Here is a 24464-nt window from a genome sequence, read left to right as displayed (position 1 = left end):
AAGAGATGACAAATTCAGAAGAGTTCCTTCTGTGGGTTGCAGCCTGGCTGACTCAGTCTGTTCTCAGTCCCTCTGGTGCTGGGAAATGCCAGGGCCCAGGCCAGGCCTGGTGTGCCACAGGTGTGTCCTCCCAGTGCTCCTCTGGGTTTTCAGCCCAGAGCAGGTTTGAACAATTCCAAGGAAAAGGGAAAAATCTCCCACAGTCCAGGAAGCTTCTCTGCCTCAGCTAGCCAGAAACTAACCAAAAGCAAAGGAGATCTCTCTGCTGCTGTTCACTGCAGACAACCCAGTCTGTGTGAAGGATACAGGCGAGCTCGCTCAGACTCTTGATAACAAATTCTGCACCTCTTCTCTCCCCCTTAACTCCTGGAACTGGTCTTAAAGCTGCAAAACTCCACATCCAACACTAACAGAACAGACAACTGGGGATACAAGCATCATACAGTCACCCCAAGACATTATATTCGACAGAACAAACCATATAATTCTGTTGTACTCAAGAGTTTATAGAAAATTTAGCATGTTGCTAAGTCAAAACTGTAAGGCAGTGCAATAAATTTTAAGTGGGTTTAAAGATTACAAATACGTTGATGCTTGCTTGGATTACAGTTTCATTTTGCTTCCACTGAAATGGTGAGTGCTGTATCAAGGAGAGGGAATCCATTTTAATGGCACTCCAATTAACTTATTAGCTTTTTTTTTGACAATTAAAATGAATAGTTATGAACACTAAATGAACATCTAGTGCTCTATGTACAGCTTAAACAATTACCTGCTTCAAAACATCTGCTTGAAATATCTGATAGAACAGGAGGTGCTGTCCCCCATAAGAGCAGTTTGGCATAATTCCTTGGTCAAAAAACTTCCAGTAATTCTTCTTTCATAGATACTGCACACTGAGATTATGTCAATATTAGGAAGTCAGACTGATAAGGAACATTTCCAAGCACTGGGATATTATCACTCCTAACTACAGAGCTGTTCCAGTGTTCCCCAGAAACAACCTGAGTGCTGTGAAATAGTCTTTGCACATTTTGGAGCTTTAAAGAATTTGCTATTCTGGCAGCAGGCTGCAGCATGCCAGTTTAACCTCAGCATCCAGTAACATTCCTAGATGCATTTAACCTACTAATATAAATGCAACATAGGAGATTCAGAACGTAGTGACATGGAGCCCCCAGAACTAGTAGAAGAATGGGTCTTCAGTCAAGAGGTAATAAGGCACCTTTCCCTTCCCAAAACTCTTGTACTCTTGCATTTTAAATATGGATTGCATACTGATTTAACTTATTTTTTCCTTATTTCATAAAGCAGATGAGACTCTTACCCTGTAAAACCTTTTCTACCAAACAATGTAAAAAATCTAATGCAATATTATAACTATAAAATATCAATTACAGACTTTTAAAGCCAGAAATAGGTTTTGCTTTTATGCTACTGCATAATTATAGGCATCTATATTTAATAAAATTATAAAAAGATTTGAAATATATTATTCACTTAAACCAGTCAAATACTGGCATGATAAGTATTGGCACTTCTGAAAAAATGTAAGGGTTGATTTTGGTTTCTATACAAGTTTTTCAAGCAATAGGTCAATCTTCGGAACTGAACAAGACTACTGACATGTTTCAAGATTAGAATGTAGAAATTTTGTGCAATACATTCTCCTTGAATTGGTATTTGTCTTGCATTTTGTTTTTGCCTTTGGACAATTGTTCTATTTGGAAGGAAGATGCTGGTTTTCTTTTATCCTTTGGAAGACCAAATATTGTGATGTGAACTGTTTGATTTATTGGAAATAATCACTGAAAACTGGTTGGTGGAAAAAAACATGCTCCAAAAAGTCTGTGCAAAAAGGAGAGTTCTAGAAAGTCTATTCTCAGTAAACTTATTCTTCTTGGATTTGCATCAAACTTCCAAGGAGATCCAGTCTTTGGCAGCCAAAGAGGGCCTTGGCAAGTTTTCCAACTGTAGCACCTTTGGAGCCTTCCCTCATTACCCACTTGAGCAGCATTTGGTAAACTTTTTCTTTTAGTCCATCTCGTTCATAGTCATGATCAATTTCATCAATCTCGGGATCACTGAAGCCCAGTTTTCGAGCACAGTGCTTCCACTGCTTAGCCAGCTTTTCTCTCACTAGATTCAAATGCTTTTCTGTCAGGACAGTAGTATTGTCTGCAAAAAGAATAAGAGTGTAAGAAAATTACATCATTCAACAGTTCTTCTGCTCCTTTCACTCCCTCTCTCCTGTCTTCCCCCAACTATTTATTGATAATATCTGGAGACAGAATCTTAGCAATGCAATCAGAAGTTCATTTCATGGAGGCAGCATAACCCAGTGATGGCAAGCAAGAAATGACCAGACAGAACATGTGTATTCATAGGTCAGTTGCTGGACTTGCTCTTTAATCTGAAGCTATCATAGGTTGTCACTTAAATCTGCAAGACAAAAAAACCCATTCTAGAATTCTGGAAGAGCTGTATATATTTTATATTTTGAGACACGAATGTTACTTAGGAATACACAGGGATAGTTTAAATCAGTATTGACCAATGAAAATAAATTATATTTCAGAATTGTCCAACTTCTATCTGAACGAAGTTGTTGTGGCTCTTGAATACATGGTTTAACTTTCAGTTTTCCCCGTGTCATGTTAGGCACTGGACTCTGTGATCTGCACGGGTCCATTCCAACTCAGGATATTCTATGATTTAAATTAGAAGTCAAGTGAGGATCTCCAATCCATGCTTTGCCTCTAGGAAGTTTGAATGTTTTATACATTCCAAACCAAATGATTTTCAGATAATTATATGGGATGAACACATGAAAACTAGGGAGAAATTTCTCTTACCAAATACACCCCTTGCTTCATACTCTGCATAAATTGCTTGCATAGCAACAGGACTAGTGCTGGCATGTGGATTCTGCTCTTCAATCTTCATGTGATTGTAGGATCCAATTTGAATTCCAGAGCTGTTACTTATGTTGTACTTGATTGAATCATCTGTATGAGGAACTTTAACACAAATTTACAAACAACAGCATAAGGTTCAAATGTCAAGAACTAACACAAGGAGGAAGAAGTTCTACTAGTAAGGGGAGTGATATTCATTGCACTTGATGTAGAAACAGCCATTTACTGGAAATTGTGCTCTGAGCATATTTTCACTGTGCCCTGTGACACAAATGTATTTCAGTGAAAGCCCAGTCTATTTATGACAGAGAGCTACAACCAAGCTGATGGTTACTAGACTGTAAATAATGTTCTCTGTGCCTTGGGAATGCATAGTAGCAGTCTTCCTTTCTGCTGCCTAACAGCTTCAGGTCAGCCTTGTCTCGAATGCTCTTTTTGTTTAAATCTTAAAGCCTTGCTTCTGCCTCTCAGCTTTACTTTTCACAGATCTAAGTTCAGGTATACAGTTACGACTTCTGAGTTCTGTGACACTACAGCAAATCATGTTGCTCATAAGATATGATTAGTAAAACACATAAGTTGATCTTTTTGTTTATTGTTGTCTGATTTTCACACGCAGCATGAAGCTAAGTCACTATTCATGTTAGGTGATGTCAGCTTTCTGTTCTCTTGACAGTGTTTTCTGAACTCTGCTTAGATATTCATCCATTAAACATTCTAACTCTCTCTTAAATGGTTAATCTCATAACCTGGGTCTAAAATTGAAGTACAGATACTTAAAATGATAAGCTAAGCTCTGTATTTAATAATTTAAACCTGAAATCATGGTTACATCCTTGTTACACACTCAATTGCAATGTGAAGTGTGAAAATCTATAGTTATGTATGAACATCTAACTGCACTTAATGTATGCTAACCAGAGACTGCAAGTCACAAATATATGTATGCATGGTTAGACTGATGAAGTTGCAAAAAAGGAATGCATTTTATCATGTCTCATAACATTATTACTTCTACTCATAACATTATGATTCCTGTATCCTTTTTTTTTTTTCTAAGAGCCAGAAAACTCAGGAAACACATAATATTTGTAGTTAAAAATATAAATAAACCTCAGGTTTGCTATGTTCTTATCTGGCAACAAAATTAATTTAGCATAAGATATGAAAATGTATGCAAATACTTTGTCAATATTACAGTATTAACAGTAACTTACTGTGCTTATAAATCTCCTTTCCCAAACCTTTACACTTTGCAGCTTCCCAGGTTTGGGTCATCAATTAAGGGGTGCAGAGTCAAGAATACAGAAATCTCCCCTTTCAAGTTTTCTTTGTAGTGTAGACCACTTAGAAACTGGACAAGCCTTTGAAAGGATTAATTCAAGAATTCAGTGTGTCCCAAGCTACACAACTTGAAAGGAGCATATATTAATATAACTCATAAAGGATATTACATGATTTTAGGGGTTCATGCCAGTAGAACAGTAGAGACTTGTGCTCCAATGAAGGCTGATCAGCATGAAGGCTGTAGCTAGAAATTTGTATTAAAATCCCAAATGTGTGTATGGTTCCAGAGCTGGGCAGAGTGACAGAAACTTGAAGTTTAATCTAAGGAAGTGACTATTTAGATGTACAGGAGATCTTGAAATGCTCTCATATTTTTGAAGTTCTTACATAAATGAATATGTTGTCCTTGATTTATCAAATACATGTTTAATGGTGTATTTAGGTCCTGCTAGAGACAGGAATTAATTTTACCTGCTGATACTGAAAACTTCAGCTATGATTAGAGGTATTTGAGCAATAACAGAAATTATTTCAAGTTCCTGAAGTTTTTTGCCTTAGTGGTCAAGGTGCAATGCAGAGCATGTTGGCTACCAGGGCAGATGAAGGCCACAGCACATACCTGAGCTTACTCTGGATGTACTAGGATGGAATGCAAATGTTCCCCTTGTGAAAGAAGTGGAATCTCTGTAACCTGTAGAAAGAGAAAAAAGAAATGCCAAAAGCATTTTGTAAATCTAAAAGTAGATATACTTAACAATGACTGCCATATTTGTAACAATGTGAGTATACAGTGCTCTAAAATACAGAGATGAGAAGCTTATTAATTAGCAGGATAGTGTCTCCTTGAATAACTCTAGTTTATGCAATGGTCTTACTGTGGTTTTGCTGAGTTACTAATAACCTTAAGCATCCTTGGGATCTCAGTGAGGACAATGGGCTTCCACATGGGTGTAGGAATATCTGGCAATGTGGGATCACAGCACACTGCAGTTACAGACTGAGCTGCCTTGTATGAGGTATTCAAACTGGCAGATTCCAAAGTCCCAAGTATGAGTTCTTGATGAGCTTTGCAACCCATACTGGGGAAGCAAGAGCAGATGGGTTACAGTCACCCAACAAGTCAGTGAAGAGCTGAAATGTGGATCTTGTGCACCTCAGTCTGGTTATCTGCTATGCTATTTCCTCTAATAAGTTCCTATAATAACTGTTTTCTTTATTTCTTTCAAACAGAAGGTTTTCCTTTATTAGCAATGTTGAAAATTCTAATGCCTGCCTTCTGACATGACAGCCCTCGGATTAATTTCAGTAAATAAACTCACATAAACAACTAATCACAGCCTCTGCATAAATAATTTAACAGAATAACATCTTTGTGTCATTCTGCTTGTAAAAAGCTAGGCATCCTTCATTTTCTTGTGAGATGACCTGGAAAATAACACCATGCTAAAAATATCCAAGAGTAGGAGCAGGCATCTCATGATGTCTCTAGCTCCTCCAAGTTGTATCTTGTAGGTCTCCAGCTACCACTTATTTACATGTTTTGTTAGTGCCCAATATTCTCTTCCTTCTTTGCCTCCATACCTTTCTATTCCATGGCATACCAGCAACCACCAACAGAAGCTCTCCCTCAGCTCTCCACCAGGCAGAGCTCTCTGGAGGAACCAGTTACAAGCCTTAGCTCCTTGCTGGCTCCCTAGGTTCAGGAGTCTCTCAGCTTGCTGCAAGTCAAGCCAAAAACTATCCATCTCTTTTTCTGAAATGCTACAAGTATTGTTTCTGCACAAGCAGAACCTATGGTATGAATGTTACTGTTTCAGATTCAAAGTTCTCCTCAGCTTGCCTAGAATGACTGGTAGCAGCTCCTGGTTTTGGGAGTTGCTTTAGCAGTACTTGCTGTCTGCTCTTCCTTGGCTGGTAGCTGAAGAGTCAGATGTTGGGTCTCATGCTCTTCTGTTACACGGCTGCTCTAGAAATGGTTCATTTGAAATTGGCAGCCTGACATCAGTGAAAGCAGCATAATGAAGTCAAAGCTAGAGTGTTTTAACTTTGAGTAAACAAAGAGAACTTCACGAGATAAATTCACCCTTGCTATATTACAGATCAACTTGCAATAAGTAGGTTGTTCCATGAACTACAAAACTCTTCTGACCACTTCACTGAATAGAGGAAAAGTGTGTTTTCAGAAACATAGGTGTTGGGGGAGGAGGAGTCTCACCTGTATCTGTGTCTGCATTCTTTGAATACCAGTTTACGTTGGTCTGTGGCTGCCAGTTTTGTCCAGATTCTGGCACAGGAGGTTTACTTAGGCTAAAGTTACTGGCTGAGGGCAGTCCATAGGCATCCCCAGGGTTTCCTACTGGAAGACTGTTGGGAATGGGCCTGTAAAAAGTATCTGCATTTCCCCATTTCGGTGTTTTTGCAGCTGCCTGTGGCCAAAAATTTGGATCAGTGTTTGCCTGGAGATATGGATTAGTGTTTGATGCTGCTTTCTCAGCTCTTGGATACTGTTCACTCCGTTGAGAAGCAGGAGAAGGCATTGCAAATGGATCAGAGAAAACTTTCACAGTTTTTTCCTGTATTATTCCAGGGCTCCATTCTACTGAAAAGATTTGTGCTAAAGGTGGAGTTTCTTTATCCATCCGGCTCCCAAACGCGTGGTAGTTGTATTCATGCTGAAGTTTTCTTTCCAGATTATCAGGAGGTGCAAATGATGTCTCACAGCTCTCAATGGGCTGGTTCTCAGGGGAGGCAGCAAACAGGGCTTCATTAACCTCATTGGTCATGGGACCTTGAGAGCTGTGTAGAGAACTAGGCTGATCTGAAAGGGAAGAACATGCAGTGTTTGAAAACATTCAAATGCAAGTATTTAACTTGTTGCAATGGTACTAAAAACTATTAACCTACTTTATGATTATTGTATATCTAAAAGGTTTCAATAAAACATTGCTTCCAGCATAAGACACTCTATAAAATAAAACAGCTTTACTGACAAGTAGAACAGATTTTTATCTAGGAAGTACAGGTTTGTTTAAGCTATTAGTGTTAAAAATCTCACTATCTCAAGTAGTGTGAGAATTCACTGCATACTCTGCTTATATTGATATCAAGTTTTCAGCCACTGAAACAAACATTCCTGGAGGCATTTGTAGGGTCTGATTTACTGTTGTGTCTCCTCTGACATTAACTGGAGTTTGATCAGTGCAAAACTGAAGTGTAACATGATGGAAAATAATGCCACTGTAATAACAGATGTAATCTCATACAGCACAAATAATTTGTCATTTAAATCTTACTTTAAAATTATTATGTAGTGTCCTGTCCAGGTATTTAATGATGAATATTCTGGTCCCAAAGAATACATTTTTACAAGTAATGTCTACCAGATAAAGTAGTCTGTGTCATCTGCATCTTTCAAACTAATTTTCAGTATCAAAGGAAGCTCCACTTCAGAATTGAACTAGATGGAGTTATAATCTGTATGATGCTGTAGCATTCCAAGACAAAATAAGAAACATAAAAATCTGTTTGTTACTACTTGTACTTATATTTTTAAGAGTAGGACTACAAATTCTTTCTTAAAATTTTGAAAGCTTCACATTTTTCTAGAAAATATCATACATTGCTTGAAGCAAAGGAACTTACAGAGCACTGTAAAACAGGAATAAAGTGTATGCGCTTCTATTTAGCTCAGACAATGCCAGTGAACTGGGTTTTTCCCCCACCCTAAATTTTACATTATTTCATCCCATATTAGGCAGGACCAAAACTAATTCCTTTGGATGGCTGTATATTAGTACACCTTCAGTTGGATTTGCTCTGCTTGTTTTGCTACCACTGCTAGAGAGGGAGGGGAGGAATGGCTAATACAGAAATAACCCCATCCAAAGCTCTTAGAAATTCAGCATTAACATAAACTGTATGGCCTCTATTCTCCAGGGCAAGCTTGAGATGTATGAACAGGTCCTGTGGGATGCCTTTCACTACCACTGTCTGAGTGATGCCCATTGACTAGAGGAAAACCCCTGACTTTTACTGACAGGCTGGCAAGATGGCATCCTTCTGCAGTGGACATTCACAACAAAGTCTTTGTACTTAGAACTTGAGAGCATCTGCAATCTGCAGCAGTCGTACATGATTCTTTCTGCTCAGGAAATGTAACTACACTCACTTAAAAATATAGCAGTGGGGCTGCCCTAAGTCCATCAGTTCTACTGAGGAACAGTTGTGGCAAACCTAGCTTTGGGTTAGATTTATTAGTTGCATGTTACAGTTTAACATTATTAATTTAATCATGTCTTAGACAACTCAGCAGAATTTAATTTTTACTGGATTTTTTATTATTTCTTGTAAATCAGTGTTGCAAATAAGATCCTGTGTCCCTTGACATTAAGAAACTTTGGTAAGAGAATTCCAGATACACTACTACAAAACTCTATCATATTAGATACATTATTAGACAGCCAGGTCTATAAAATCACAACTCATCTAAGATTCGATGAAAGTGTGAGAGAAAAGAGATAGAAAACTATCTACTAGTGTTCCTCAGATTCCTTAGAGACCAAGATCCTAAACAAAGGAATGCTTTACAATTATGTATCTTGATCATATTCAGAGCATTCATAAGAAAGGATGGAGGGGGCAAAAGAAAAGTCTTAATGAAATTAAAGCTTACAAACCAAGCAGTTGGCATGATTAAAAAGACGAGAAGAAAGATCAAGTATGAAAAGTAATTATCAAAGTGACCATTGTAAAGTTTAATGTTGAGTGAAATTTTTGGCATGGAAGAGAAAAGCAGAAAAGTAAAAGGAGATGGGTTTGAACTGTAGAGGATGGAAAATTTGAAATTGTAAGTGCGACTTCTGGGAGCAAATAACATCATCTCAGTTATTACAATTCTTTCTGAGGTGCTGATGCATAACCTTAACCCGAGGTTACTTGCTTTGTACACAACTTTATCTTTGACAAATACACAGAATAATTACGTGCTAGTGACTTACCTATTTGACCATTGCTGGTATCTTCTGGTACGGCATCTATTTGAAGGGATTCCATGCTATGCAGCAGTTCATTTGACTCGGGCCGCATTTCCTGCATGTGAGAAGGAACAAATGATCAAATTGTAGGCAAAAGTTTAAACAAAGGGAGTACCTATAGATTATGAAACAGCACTTCAGCTTCACTGTGAAGTGAGCTGGATGAACAGATTCTGTGAATCTCTGGGAAAAGTTCCCATACTCTTTCAGGGAGCACGGCCTGACAGGAAATACCCATTGCTTTGCTACAGGTGAGCAAAATCTTTTCTTCAGTGAAGGGAGGGAGGACTGCAATGTAACTGCAGTAATAATACTCTGAGTTGGCCAAACAGTACCCTTGCCTACATGAATGTAAGCTTAATCCAGAGTGACTCTGGGTTGTCTGACTTGTATTTAATAGCCAGACTTTTGGCAAGCAATCTCGGTGAGGGGTTGCTGCTGAGGTAAAGGTAGCAAACATGAATCCTGTTCTGTGGATCTATATTTAATAAGTTCATTCATCAACAGGGAAGAAGAAGTGAGAAACAGTTAACATTCAGGTATAGGCACACTGACTTTTATGATGAGGAGTTTAGAGGAAATTTTCAGAAAGAAGCAGTGCAATTTCCTTTCTATAACCCTCATCCTCACTTAACTACAGTGAAGGCAAAATCTACTCCTGTTCTACTCCTTTGATGTTCCCATTATTCAGGCTTTACTGGAAGTAATTTTTTTTAACCTGGAAAAATTATTTCTCAACTTATTATTCCCCAAGTGTTGCTTACTTATTAAATAATTTCCAAAAGTAGAGTTTGTGTTAGTGTTTTTTTTTTTTTTTTTTTTTTAATTAAGTAAACCCAAGGAGTAGTTTTGCAGATTAAAAATCAACAATTCCTACCCATCTCTTTCCAAAAAATTGACTTCCCTCTGAAAACAGAAGGTGACATTCTAACACACATTACATACAACTGCAGGTCCTTAGATTTCACTTGAGTAATGGAATTGTTTGAACAGGGGGTTGAACCAGATGACTTTTGGTCCCTTTCAACCTTAACCATTCTGTGATTCTGTAATCATTTTAGTTAGGAGGCTTTCTTGATTGCTGGGCAGGCAGCAGGGAGGTTATGCCCAAACCCTCTAAGTCATGTTGCTACTGAAGCTGTACTAGTAATTCACATAGTGACTTGCCTTGGATCCACTCTTCACAATCTGTGCTCTGATTGTAATGGATGCTTTCCTTCCTGAGCAAGTAATAAACTCACAGCCCTTTTCCTAAACAGTCATTTTGTCCCTATGATGTGAGAGGCGCATCTGCAGAGTGCTAATCCATCTAGTAAAATTTGCCATGGTCCTGATTTGGGGCTGCTGTCCTAAGTTAGACATATATACAGTTCACATTGGGAATTTGATCAAATCAATCCAAGAAATCTGTTTCATCAGTTTCATTTTTCAAAACTCTGTTAGTTGTTTTTTTTTTTTTTTTTTTTAACAGTTACTGTGTTTGTTTCTGTATTAGTCTTTTTTTCTCTAGTCCTCACATGATGTGCTGCTGTGAAGAGCTTATATCCATCTTCCCAAACTCCTCACACATAGGGGCAGGTTGCTATTTCTTTGTCCTCCAAAGCCATTGCATGTCTGGGCTGAAGTAGACCCATCTCCTATCAGAACTAACAAGGTCTGAGCAGATCTGCTGTTTGTGATGCTGCTGGGTGCCAGGCAGGATGGTGGCCAGGTCACTGCTCTCCAACACCCTCAGATTCTTCTTGGCAGTGCTGCTCCCTGGCTGGGCAGCTCCTGGTTGGCACTGAAGCCAGGGGTTATTTAACCCCAGTTGCAACATGTTCCATTTGTGCTTTCTGAATCTCATGAGGTTTCTGTCACCACATTCCTCCAGCCTGCAGCTATCAGCCTGGTGACTGCATTGACTGGTCCTTCTAGTCTGGTCACCTGCACACCTTATGTGTGCTCCATCACTTTTGTCATATCACTGACAGAGGAGTAAACCAGGCCAGGTCCCAGCCCTCTGCACTCCTGCAGCTGCATCTGGCCTGCAGATGAATTGGGACCCATCAGCTGCTCTCCTCTGGGAGTCACCATCCAACCTCTTTTCATCTGCTCATCCAGACAGCAACATCTGAACTTGGATACAAGAGTAGTTTGGGAGAGAGTGTTTAATACTTTCTGAAGGTTGAGAATGCACTGTTCTGCCCTCATTCACAAATCCAGCCATTTTATCACAGAAGGACATCACATCAGTCAAGCATGATCAGTCCTGAGGTGGCAGACTCTGGCCATAATTGAGATAGGGAAGAAGGAATGTGGGGAACCTCAAAATGCTTAGAAAGCTACTCACTTTTAAATTCTTCAGATCTTCTTCAATATTTTTTCCTAGATTTTGATAGTAAAATGGCTCATATCTTTCACTGATTTCTGCAAAAGTAGAAGAGCTAAGTGAAAGTGGTTTTCAATGGAAAGTAAAAGTGATTTGTAATGTTAACAATCTTGATGGAAAAGGAATGAAAACTTCTATGATGTCAGAATACATGTTCACATGATACATTTAGTCTTAAACAGTAACAAGAACAGGATGACCTCTAGGGATTTTTTGTTGTTGTATTGCTTTCTAGGGTGAAATCTGTCTATGATTAGTAGCTGAGAGCATCTTTCCTTGGTTTGCCTATGGGAAAATTAGAAGCCAAGACCCAATACAAGTATAAGATTAATCTATTAGCAGATATATGTTAAAGGTGGAGATAATAGGTGGGTTCCTTATGGGCTACAAATTTTCTCTGAGTATTTATGTACATGCCTGCTGTATATGAAGCTGTTGGTGACCCTGTCTAAATACCCTGTTTCCTGTTATTTATTTGGGAGGGGAGTGGGTTGGATTTTTTTTTCCCTCTTTTTGTTGTTTTGGGGTTTTCTGGGTTGTTGGCTTTTTGTTGTTGGTTTTTTGGGTTTGGTTTCTTTTTTTAGTTTGTTGGGGTTTTCTTTTTTGAGCACTATGTATTGAGGCAGAAAGAAGAGACAAAGAGATATAGAATTTTGGTTTATTTTGTCTTAGTCTCCTTCCCAGACCATTCAGCCAAGACTTCTACTGATTGGAAGTGTTTTGCCATCTGACCATATGAAAGGATATTTAGCTATCAAAACCAGTCAGACTGCTTATGGAAGGATAACTAGGACAGCTTTTGAATTTAGAGTACTTTGAATAGGATATTTTCTCAATCATGGTCAAGATATACTATATCCCTTGATGTTAGTTTTTATGTAAATTTCAGCAATAAGATTATACTATGCTGAAAAGAAATTATCAGGGATAAAGTGTCTTAATTAGCTCCATTCACTTACTAGGATTTATCAAACCTGTAAATGCTGGATCAGATCCCCTTTTTGGTCATGGTACAGCATGTGCATTGCTATTTCAGTTTTCAAAAAAAACCCCACCTTATTTCAAGAGGAAAATACTCAGGTTTGTTTTGTTGCATTATAAATTATCAGTGGACTCAGACAAATATGAATCCTAAAGCAATGCCTTACCTGCAAAGGTTGGACGTTTCTTTGAATCTTCATCCCAGCATTGCTTCATTAAGTCAATAATTTCCACTGGACATTTATCAGCAATCTCCTTTATGTCTGGTCTGTTTCCATTAATGATGCCAAAGCAAATGTGGTTTTCATTTATAGCATCTGAAAAATAAAATTTCCTATCAGGATCTGCTCATAAGTTTTGCTACCTTTCATTAGGTAAAAATCAATGAAGTGGCTCCCTGTGTGTTTGTGGGTATGTAAAATATGATTTCAAAGAGGTGCAGGTTACAGCTACAAATCTTTCATATTAGTAAATTTGCATCCACTGCCCTGACTTACATGGATTAGAGATTTGAGATTAATGGATTTACTTTTATATGTAAGATATGTGCAGTCTGAGTGTTACAGATGTAGCCCTCTAGAACCTGCATCTCAGGTGCATCAGCTCTGCACTAGATATGCATACAAAGATGGGCACACAGGCAACATGTAGCCATTTAAATAGCAAAAAAATCCATTCAAAATTATAAACATGTACTCTGGAATTCCACAGTTGTCTCCCATTGTTCTACACAAGCCCAATGGTGCATATTGAGAAATCAGCACCACACAGCTGAGAATTGGTAACTGACTGTGAAATCATTCTCATTTCCTGAGGTGGACTAGTTACACACAGAAATAGTGTCCATCAAAGTGTCCATCCTGGCCCACCTGAGGTTTGCCTCATTTCTGCCACCAAATCTGGTTTGTGCCCACACCATATAGATGTGAGGAGATTCAGTTCATGGCTGCATTTCATTCAGATGTTCTTGTCCATGCTTAGAAGTCAGCTTAATTTTTCTCACTGGCCATGAAGTGCCAAACTGGTGCTATTCTAGGCCATAGGAGATGCAATCTACTAATCTCAATTTTATAATGTTAAATGCTTAATATTTGTAACTTATTTTTCTGATAGCATCCTTTGAGAAGTAACGTACTTTCGTATGGCTCTTTGTTAGCAAAAATTGCCCAGATCACAATGCCAAAGCTGTAAACATCTGATTTCTCTACTGGTTTAGTATTAACACAGCGTAAATGCTCTGGGGCCATGTAGAAAAGAGTCCCAGCATTGTTCTGGTAAGTGCTCTTCATTTGCTTCTGTCTGACAGTTTCTTCTTGGGTCAGCCTACTCCAGCTCTTAAAGGAGGCAACACCGAGATCTGCAATCTGAAAAATGAGACACATCAGAGCTAGTGCTGTAATGAAGAAGAGATAAACAAGTATTGCATGCAGTGCTCAATTTTATCAAGTCTTAATACTAATCTAATAACTTAGCTAAAAATTAAATAGTAAAAAAATACAACTTAAGAAAGGAAAACAAATGATTTGATTTTTTTTCTTGGTTTTTTCTTTCTTTGGTTTGGGTTTTGTCCTAAATAATGGATCACTGCCAATTGGGACCTATTAGGCTGAACAATTATTATTAATTGTGTTTAACTGTTATTATTAATGTATGTTAAATATTATTAATCACTTGCACAATGTAAGAATAGAAGAAATTTGGTTTCACTCATATTGACAGTCATATTTAAGGTCTGCTTGCAGTGCTCATGGGAGAACAGAAGATTCATAGGAGAAGAATCTAAGATTCAAACCTAGAATTAATCTATGAGATGGGCACATATGCCTTCTCCCTCACTGTCCTTTCCACTCAGATTCCATTTAACTCAACCACTTTAGATCTTCTTTCAGAAAAGGAAAAGAAGAGGATCTAAAATGATGTGATATGTATGACAAAGAGACATGGAAAAGAATAGCATGGAACAGGTTAAAGCAGAGATAGCTGGGTACTGTGTGCTTGACAATGTGCTATTAATGAAACTTTAGGGTGCAGTTTTGCAACTAGACTAACAACTGGTGGTGAAGAAAGTAATCCTTCCCTTCTTTCCCCCAGTCTCCTATTATGTGTTCCCTCTGCTCCTCTTGTTCCAGCACTGACACTTATCTGGGAAGACCTAGTGTAAGGCAGTCAAGCAGCTTGCTGAACCAAGTGCTCTCCAACAGGATAGCACTGCCAAAAAGGTAAATGGTAATCTGTTGGTTTGGCTTCCTAAATCAAGGCAGGGTGTCCAGATTAGCACCAGTGCTAACACAAGGGAACGGGAGGTCAACAGGAGAGGAAAGCTGCAAGAAAATGGGCCTGTCTCTCTTGGCCATAGGCAGCTGTCAAACAGAGTTGTGTAACTCAATTACTTCAGATAAAAGTGAGGTGACACCTTGCCTCACTTCTAACTCACTTTTCTCTCTTATTGCCTCTAACTATTATTGTTCCTCTTGAATTTCTGGAGCCTTGGGCTATGTTTAGAGGTTGTGTATTCAGAGGAAAATCTAGGTGACATTCTGCTGAGGAAGTAGGAGTCCAGGTTCATGTCTACAAGTGGAAGGAGGTCTAGTGATAGAGAAGGATAGGACATAAAATTTTTACTACATTTACAATTTCCTGGAACAACTATTTCCCTTTCCAATTATTGACAATGTTAAACACATTCAAGCAGATAGATTGTACAACAGTTGCCTTAAATTATACTTTTGATGAAGCTACTTAAGGAAGCCTTATCTGATTCTGAATTTGATCCTGTGTTCCAGATCAGTTTGTCATGAAATGTGATGATGGCCTACTTTGGTCCTGTTCATATAAGTGAGCTGAAACCCAACTCCCCATACAATTTACATTTAAAGCAGATCAAGATGGGGTTTTTATTTTTGGAAAAGAAATAAATTTACAATTCTTATCTGCAAGCTGCTCATACTGCACTTGCTACTATATTAACCTTGTCAAAGAACTTCTTACTAATTTATGTGAGAGAAATGAGAAATATGACAAAGTTCTGTGAGAAATAGAAAATGGCAGAGTTCTCTTCAGAGAAATTTTTTCTATAATTTCAAACTGTAATGGGGTGATTATTTCAACAACTCACCTTGACCAGAGACAGGATATTTGATGAAGACTGCTGCAAATTCCCCTCAGGTTTATTCCACAGTAGCCTCTATATCTATGTGTCTTGATCCAAAACCCCACTAAAGTTAATAGAAGGGCTTTGGAATAGGCTTATAAACCATTCTTTGAAGTAGTGTCCTGATGGGGTTATTTTGTAGCTCCTGGATGTCATTTTAAAATGATGACTAAGCGAAAAGAGAGGTACAAAAGAGAAGACAACAGGCAAAAGAAAGAAAGGAATAAAAAAAAGGAAGTGAAGGCAGGAGGAGAAATTCAAGTACTAAAGGACAAAAGACATTATCCATAAAACATTCTATTTTGTTTCAAATTCTGTATTAACACTTGTTTCATCTTTCTAATTGTTTCGTTATTTATAGCTTGCTAATTCTCAAAAATATTTTTAATGCCCTTAGTGGTTTTTTTTTCACAGTCGGAGGAATACTGTGCAAATCTCAGATTCAGAGGTTGTACAGGTCACAATAATTCAGCAATCCAGGGCTAACACTCTCCCAGTGATAGCTCACTAAATTACAAAGGCATTCATCTACCAATTCCACCAAGCTAGGAACTTTCACCAGCATGCCTGAAATGGGGTTCTTCAACCCAAATCTCCATTCACATTCTAAAAAGTACCTTAATGTGGAAGTCTCTGTCCACAAGGATGTTTTCTGGTTTTAGGTCTTTATGAACAAAGCCCTGCTCATGCAGATAAAGCATTCCTTCTGTGATCTCCAGCACGAAACGCCCTCTCACTGACAAAGGTAGTGAGAGCTAAAAGAAAGAAGTGCCATCTATTAAAAAATGCAACTACAACAGTCAAATTAAAACTCAGTCTTTAGAAAAAGTTCCTCGGTCCCAAGAGTACCTCTGCTTAGGCTATGGTAAGAAAAGCCTGCATCACCAGCAGGATGAGGGAGGTGATTGTCACACTCTGCTCCACACTGGTATGGCCTGACCTTGAATACTGTGTGCAGTTTTGGCCATGATTTAAGAAGGATGTAAATCCGTTAGAGAGTCTCCAGAGGAAGGCACAAATATGGTGAAAAATTTGGGAGAAAGCCATATGAGGAAGGGCTGAGGTCACTTGGTTTGTTCAGCCTGGAGGAGACTGAGGGAATACCTCAGCATGGTCTACAGCTTCCTCATGATGGGAAGCGGAGGGACTGGCACTGGTCTCTTCTCTCTGGTGGTCAGGGATAGGGCCTGTCAGAATGGCATGAAGCTGGATTGGGCAAGGTTTAGTTTGGATATTAGGAGAAGATTCTTCACCCAGAGGGTGGTTATTGTGGATTTTTGGGGTTGTCCTGTGCAAGTGGGACTTGATCTGTCAAGGTCCCTTCCAAGTAGGGATATTCTATGGTTCTAAGGTCCTTCTTGGATCAAAATTTTGGCATTAAAATAACTCTAGAGTCACTCCATATGTACAAACATTTGCTACATATTTAGCAAATTCTCCACATGTCTCTACAGCCACTTCTAGAACATTTTAATCTGAATTGGTCTGCTTCTCTGTGATGCACAGGAAAGCCATTGTCATTGTCTGCTGTCTCTAGAGGAGGCAGTGCTGCTACTGGCTTTTTAATACAAAAATAAGAATGACTCCATTCTCTGGATATGGCAGTAACATGCTGTCCCTTTCAAGCAGCTCACCAACCCTAAGGGATAAAGTAATTGACTGCTCACATTCCGTAGCACTTTCATCATGTTCCCCCGGTCCACATACTCCATCACAAGTGAGTAGTTTCCATCTTCCAAAATGACACCGAGTAGCTTTACCACACGGTCATGCTGCAGTCTGCGCATAATCCTGCCCTCCTCAAGAAGGGAAACATTGTACCTGTAAAACAGAAATCACACTGAATTTAGGTGCCAGCCTAGAAAGAACAAAGGGATGAAAATTACACTGATTCGTAATGAAAACCATGGCCAAAAATGTCAAGGCCCCTAGAACCCCTGCAAGATTAACCATATTTTCAGCTGATTTTGAATTTATAGAGTTGTTCATGCCAGGTTATATTCTCTAAGATGCTGCTCAAATGCCTTACACAGAGACTGTCTGCTCAGTCTGATTTTAAGGCCTGCTTTTCAGAAACTGCATAAGCATTCTTCTTGTAGGTAGCTGTGGATGTCTGAATCTTTAAACTGGGGTGAGATCTGGGCAGAGCTGAAAGAGCCTTGGAACAAGGAGGATCAAGATCCACTCCACTACTTCTTTTACAGGAAACTATTTATAGAGGTCTTGTTTCCAAAGGGCTTCAAGTTCAAAACTGATTTCTTACAAGGGAACCACACACATACTAAATTATGATGGCATTTGCTAACAATTACTGGTTTAGGATGAATTAAAAGTCTTAACTCTTTACCTCAGCCTCAGTACAACCCATCAGTAATCACAGGTACATAGCTGGGAGCTCACTAAGGGTCTTTAAAAAAGATAGTATCCATTACATAATTAATAGAAGGGGTGGTATTTTTATTATTGTTCATGTTCTAGTCATCAGACAAAAGGATGTAAGAAAATCTTGCTTGCTAATGTTTTCCTACCCTCTGATTTAAAACTGCTTTCTCCATCTGTGTTCCTCCATACTACTACAGAAGAAGCTGGTTTTTTTTCTTTGCGTTAGGATCAGTTAAAAATTTGCTAAAGACTTTTGGTTCAGTATTTTAAGAAATAACAAAATTATGAGCCTGTGTAATGAAAAAATAAAAACACAAACTCCAAAATACACTTGGCAGGCTTGTCCATTTTAACTGTGGTCTTCCCAAACTGTCATTGAAGGCTGCAAACTACTAGAATTTCTTAATTTGCTTTCCACCAGCAAAGTAAAAACTCGGTTAATTTATTTATCATAACCCAAAGTAGAAAAAACATGGAATTTTGTCTCTTTCTAGTAGATGACTCATGGGAAAGTTTTATGATAGTTACAGCTGTGAGATAGTAGAGCAGCAATGTAACCTGAATCGACTGAAATCAACAGCTAATTCAATCTTTGAATTAAATCAGTGGGCTTGGCTCACTTTGCTCTTTCTCAAGAGAGAGAAGGTTACATTCATGGTACTAACACACAAGAGGTTATAGTCCTGCCAATAATTTATGTGCGTTTAGTTCCTAGTGGACATCTACAGTTGGATAATTTCATTAAAAACATATCTGCAAGTTTGAAATATCATGTGACCACTGAGTTCCTGCATTTCCTTAAGTGTGCAAGAGTTCTCTTGATTCTTAACAATTCATGATAGTGCTCACTTTGTAACAAAAGCCAGGAACTTCACTGGAACTATGAGTTAAAACTAAAAAAGTTGTCTCGAGAGGGGAAAAAAAGAAAATTCACAGGACAGTTGTTAGTATTGTTTACTTTTCTCCACATAAAGTATCTCCAGAATCCAAAGACTTGAAATTATTGCACTTCATTTAGGTTTATCTTAACTGAATTTAGAGGACTTAGTGAAATGAAAATCAGAACTGAGATCAGTAACTTACTCAGTGCGTTGTGGTCCTGTATACACTTTTTTTAATACTACATATCCATGTTTCTTGTGAAAGCATAAAGAAATTGTTCCAAATCCTCCAGCATCTAATTGCTTTTTTTCAAGCAAATCCTTGGTGTTCATGTGGATGTCTTCCAGAGACATGGCTGCAGTCTTTGTGGCTTAGCAATTAAAACAAAATCAAGCACCCTGGTGCTTCTGGACCTGTAGTATAGAGGAAAAAGAAGTGTCATTGAAAGCATTTAGCTGTTCCACTAAATAAGTGTACATTTAAGGAGTGGGACAGAAACATAAACTCTCATGACCCTTATGAATGCTCAGTTGGAAACCAAAAACACTGTGGTTCTCACAGAATCAGACCTAATGATCACAATGATTTATCCTGTCAACCCACTACCGTTATATTCAGTTGATTAGAACAACTGCAGTTGATTTCTTCACCTGAGGATCTCAAGGTGCTGTTGATAAATAGTTTTTATCTATACAATATGCAGTAGATTGGTACTGTCCCTATACTTCATATGTGCAAAATCCAAACCCCAGAAAAATCAAGAGCCACGGTCCCAAAGGCAGGTGGTGCCAAATGATTCTGATAGGTATCTTGTTTTCTGAATTGCCTGAACATGGGCCTGTCAAGTGCCCAGATTCTTACATAATTCTTAAGCTACCTTTTAGGCATCTTTGCAAACCTAGCTCTAAAGGGTTTGCTTAAAGCTTAAACCAAGCAACTAAATAAAAGGTTCCTCTGGAGGGTGAAACTTATTTGCACATGAACTCAAGGAGACAAGTGCTAGGAAGGATCATGTATGGCAACTTCTCCTCTGCCCATTAACAATAAAAGGAACAAAGAAATTGTGAAGACTTGTAGTAACTCCTAAGTGCATTGAGACAAAAATAGTTTGGGGGATGTTATGAAATGGGTAGGTAATAGATAAGTAAACAGATAAGTAATAGGTAAGGAAACGCCAGTGGATGCCAGAATAATTTTAATCCTTTGATTAAGTTGTGGCACTCTTGCCTAATATGGTTCCCAGGCCAGCCCCTGCCTTCAGTATATGTCAGCAAGATGCTTTGCTAGCACTGGTGCAAGCCAACAAGCTCTGCTTTTTTTTCCCCTCACAAAGTTTTTCACTTAAGCATCTAACATCAGGTAAAGAAAGAGTTTGCTGAGAAAAGACAAAGTCCAAGAGACTGGCAGGGCTGTTCATTTTCCACTCATCTTGGGTAACTATAACAGACAGAGCTGGGAGAAAGGCACTATCTCTAAGTGCCACTATCAGCAGCAGCTGATTGCCTCGTTTGGATTACTAAGAGCTCTAAATTGTGTAGCAAAGGGACTCCCAAGTTTTTCCAGACCAACAAATAACTGCTAACTCCTGTAAACTACTATGCACCTGTATCATCCAATCTCTAATTGAAAAGATCACTTAATGTTGTGAACATCAGCTGCAGCCTAATTTTGACTGCCTCATTACCACAGGCTCTTTGGGGAGCCTGGGAACTAAGGAGTTAGTGTGTGTAGAAAGTAGGTACCTAAGGGAAGAGAGATGTTTCAGCGCCGAGTTGCAAGTGCTCTTATCAGTTCAATACTGATAAACCAAAACAGGAAGAATAAGTTCATTTAAAAAAAAATACATAAGTTGTGCCTGTAGAAGAGATAGAGCAAGAGCCTTCTCTTCCAAGTACATATAGAGACTCTATGGGCTATTGTAATGCAGAGAGGAAATAACCTCCCTACACCCAGAGCAGTGTCCTCTCTTCAGAGTTTTCTGCTTTGGCTTTACAGACTTCAAAAAGATGCAGACTTTGTTTTGCTGCATTTGCAGCATTATGAGCACAAGCCTGAGGATATGACTGCATTCATTTAGTAAGAAGGTAAGTCCTGCTATGCCTAATAACGATTTGCTTGTTGTGATATTTTTTCCTTTTTGGTGGTTGTTTGTTTTTGTGATGTTTTTGTTTGTTTGTTTTGGGGTTGTTTTGATTTTTTAATTCCTTTACTGCCAGTCAAATAGCAGGTAACATACTGCTCATAGCAGTCCAAAAAGGACTCATAGTAGTGCCATTGCTGCTTTCATAGCTGAGCTTTTATCTCCCTGGAAGTTTCTGGTGATGGTTCTCTGGATTTGTTCATGTGGTCATACTGACTTTTGTGCAGATGGGGTGGATGTCACACGTACAAGGGCCTAAATTCAGTCATGAGAGTCACACAGGGTATAAACACCTTGTTTCTTTATCTTGGTCTCCCTTCCAAGAATTGGTTTGAAGTCACTTATGAATGTTAATTTTTCCATGGTAACAGCAATTATGTATCTAGGTAGTAATTATAAGACTTGCATATGCTTTTCTTGTGAATGCAAAGTAGATGTGTATTTTTGAATGCTGAATCTCAAAAGTTGCATTAATACCACTGATAGCTTGGGACTGGCATATAACCTGGCAAAAAATATGTCTTCCCAAAACTGCAACAAATACAGAACCTTGTTCCTATTAACATTAATTACCCATTCCTACCAAGCCACATGTAGTCACTATAACTGAAATTCTTGGAAATTTAAAAGACGTAATAACTTCTAAAATCATAATGTATCTGCTGAAGCGAGTTGGGTAACATTCAAGAAGAGGGAATTTTCTTATTAGATGGGAAGGAACCTTCCCTCTTATGCATGGTGAGATGCTACTGCTTTTTTGGCTCATTCTTATTAAGTAATGAATAGAAACTCTCTGATCTAATGACTTATTTAAAATCCAAAGTTTTTTGGTTTTTGTGTTTGTTTTTTTTTTTTTTAATTTTTTCTAGAATGAATATCACAGGAAACAATGTCTAGCTAGGCTTTAAAGCAAAGACTACTTATTCTGGTATACTACTTAACATGAGATATTGGCTTATGATACCTTAAAATATCAGATGATAAAAAGCCAAGGACAGAAGCTCAGAGACTCAGGTTCATTCTACTGCTTCTTACTGAGATACAGAGTAATTTATATGTGTCCTTAGTACTTAGGACACATCAATTTATGTATTATGTATTTATGGTTAAGAATATAGAAATTTTGTAGCTAAACTTAGCCAACCCATACAGAAGCTATGCATTTTTCTAGTGGTTAATTTACATTCTGTGAAGTAACCCTCATCTATATACTTGATCAATTATAAAGCAGTTTTTTCCATATACTATTCTGAACATTTGTATTTGGTTGGGTTCATATTTACCAAGTACCCTCATTGTATTGTTTTAAATACTCGTTGCTAGAAGAGAGGAATTTCTGTCCACCAGTATGACTGGTGTTCTTTAGAAAAGGATAGAAGTGTGCTGGGTGTGTTTGTGGCATTTTTCGTTTTAACACCATGGTTATGTCCTCTTCTGTAACTCCTAAAGGACATATAAATTCACCAGAATCATAACCTGAACATTAGGTCATCGGGTCATATTCCTAATCACTGTTCAAAAGTGCTTTGCTCAGTTTTAACGATTTGCAACTGATCTGATGCAGATCTGATGTGACCTGCATGGTTAAGGAGGAGCACTGAGCACATCAGCACAGTAATATGTAAAAACATTGATTGCAGCCTTTTGTAGTCCAATGATGCTCCCAGCACCTAAGTTCTTAAGAGATGCTACAAACTTTAATTGGAGAAAATGAGCAAGTAGCAAAACTCGTGGCCAATGAATTATCAGTCCTTAATGGAAAGGAATTAAGAATAGAAGCCAAAGCTGGTATTCCCAAATGAGTAACAGGAGACAGGGTTGCTACAGCTGATAACAAAAATACTGACTGAGACAATGATGTGTTAAAAGCTGACAGGGTATCTCAGATCTGTTGCTGTAAATGACATAACCCGCTTCATCTAAACCTTTCAGTTCTGCTCAGGTTTTTCAGCTTTTCAATAAGGAATGATTTTTTTAAAATTATTTTTTCCTTTTGGAAATAGCAAAGAAAATACCTGTGTCAGATAGTCAGCAGGTTAAAGAAAGCATCCCGTGGGAAGGGGAGGAGAAGCCAATGCAAAGGGAAACAAAGGTGTTTTGCAACACAAGTTTTCACAGGAAAAGAGGCAGCGTGGGAAGAGGAAGGGATGGGGTCTGTGCAGTGGCCTGTACAAAATGCAGCATGGGGTCTGTGCAAAGGTGTTACAGTCGGCTCTGGTCACAAGAGTGTGCATTCCGTATGGCAATGGGGAAGGGCTGTCTCGGCTGCGGCGCCATGCCGGGCCCGGCTGTCTGAGACGGGCGAGGCGGGCGCGGCCGCGGTGCCCAGGGCGAGGCAGGGGCGGCCGCCGCTCCCGCTCGGCCCCAGCGCAGCCGCCATGCCCAGGGCGGGCAGCGCCAGAGGCGGCTCCTCGCCAAGGAGCCGGGAAGCCCTAACGCGGGGCTGCTCTGGCCTAGTTCCTCGTTCGCCGACTTGCCATATCGCCTTCTCCTCCCGGCGGCTTCCTGCCGCCGCCTCCTCTCGTACGCACCGCTCCCCCGCCCGCCGCTTCCCGTTTCCCGTGCCCAGGAGCCCCTCCGCGGTGGCGCGGGATGGGATGGGTGGGACGGAGCGCCGCACCGCCGCCGGGCCATCTCGCCTCGGCAGCCGTCACCCTGGCAGCCCCCTGCATTTTACGCTTGTGCACAGCGGGGTCGCCACCCTGGTGTCGGTTTGGGTGCAGCAGCGCGGCCCCCCCTCGCTCCCGCTGCCCCCGCTCCGGCGCGCCTGCCTTACCGCGACCTGGCCTCTGAAAGTCCCGGTGCGTCCCCGGGCACCGGTGGCAGCGGGGTTTGCCCCCGCCTCCGTCCCGGGTCAGCTCGAAGTGGCGCGGGTGCCGCCCAGTGATGTGTCGCTCGGCTCTCTGGGCGGTGCGATCGGCGCTACGTGATGACGCTGTCGCCTGTCGGGCTCCCCGAGAACTACGATCGGCGCCTGGAAGTGACTCTGTCGCTGCCTGAGCTCTCTGGGCACTCTGATCGGTGCCTTGCAGTGGCTTTGTCATTGCTTGGGCTCTCTGGGCGCTGCGATCGGTGTCACACGGTTACTCTGTCGCCGCCTGAGCTCTCTGGGCACTCTGATCGGTGCTGGCAGAGCATGTGCCACTGCCTCAGCTGCATGAGCATTACGGTCGGTGCCACACCGTGACTCTGTCACTGCCTGAAGCCTTTGGGCTCTGCGGTCGGTGCCACAAGCCGAACTCTGCCACTGCTCGAGCTCTCTGGGCACTGCGATCGGCGCCGCACCGTGACTGTCACTGCCCGAACTCTCTGGGCAATG

General features: G+C 39.8%; 1 protein-coding gene across 2 annotated transcripts; it reads right to left on the bottom strand.

Annotated features, from left to right (window-relative positions):
- Positions 1-485: 485 nt before the first annotated feature.
- RIPK1 (receptor interacting serine/threonine kinase 1) lies at positions 486-24061 on the bottom strand. Of its 2 annotated transcripts, XM_056486124.1 has the most exons (12): positions 23922-24061; positions 19207-19418; positions 17409-17562; positions 16359-16496; positions 13726-13954; positions 12758-12907; positions 11571-11647; positions 9203-9293; positions 6421-7023; positions 4825-4896; positions 2856-3020; positions 486-2178 (listed from the first exon to the last, which is right to left on the bottom strand). In XM_056486124.1, the coding sequence occupies exons 2-12, from the start codon at positions 19356-19358 to the stop codon at positions 1892-1894; spliced, it is 2118 nt and encodes a 705-aa protein (XP_056342099.1). In that variant the 5' UTR covers positions 19359-19418; positions 23922-24061; the 3' UTR covers positions 486-1891. The 2 variants fall into 2 exon arrangements, with proteins under 2 accessions (XP_056342099.1, XP_056342100.1); XM_056486125.1 differs by lacking the exons at positions 19207-19418; positions 23922-24061 and having other exon boundaries at positions 17449-17538.
- Positions 24062-24464: the final 403 nt, after the last annotated feature.

This window comes from Oenanthe melanoleuca, chromosome 2, assembly GCF_029582105.1.
Source record: "Oenanthe melanoleuca isolate GR-GAL-2019-014 chromosome 2, OMel1.0, whole genome shotgun sequence".
Taxonomy (NCBI): Eukaryota; Metazoa; Chordata; class Aves; order Passeriformes; family Muscicapidae; genus Oenanthe; species Oenanthe melanoleuca.
This window is presented reverse-complemented; position numbering and strand designations above follow the sequence as displayed.

Excerpts from the sequence above, each read along its gene's own strand:
- RIPK1 (XM_056486124.1), bottom strand. The coding sequence starts at position 19,358 with ATGTCTCTGGAAGACATCCACATGAACACCAAGGATTTGCTTGAAAAA. Across the intron at positions 11,648-12,757 it reads GAAACGTCCAACCTTTGCAG|AAATCAGTGAAAGATATGAG; the intron begins GTAAGGCATTGC and ends CTACTTTTGCAG. Across the intron at positions 3,021-4,824 it reads TACATCCAGAGTAAGCTCAG|TTCCTCATACAGATGATTCA; the intron begins GTATGTGCTGTG and ends TTTGTGTTAAAG.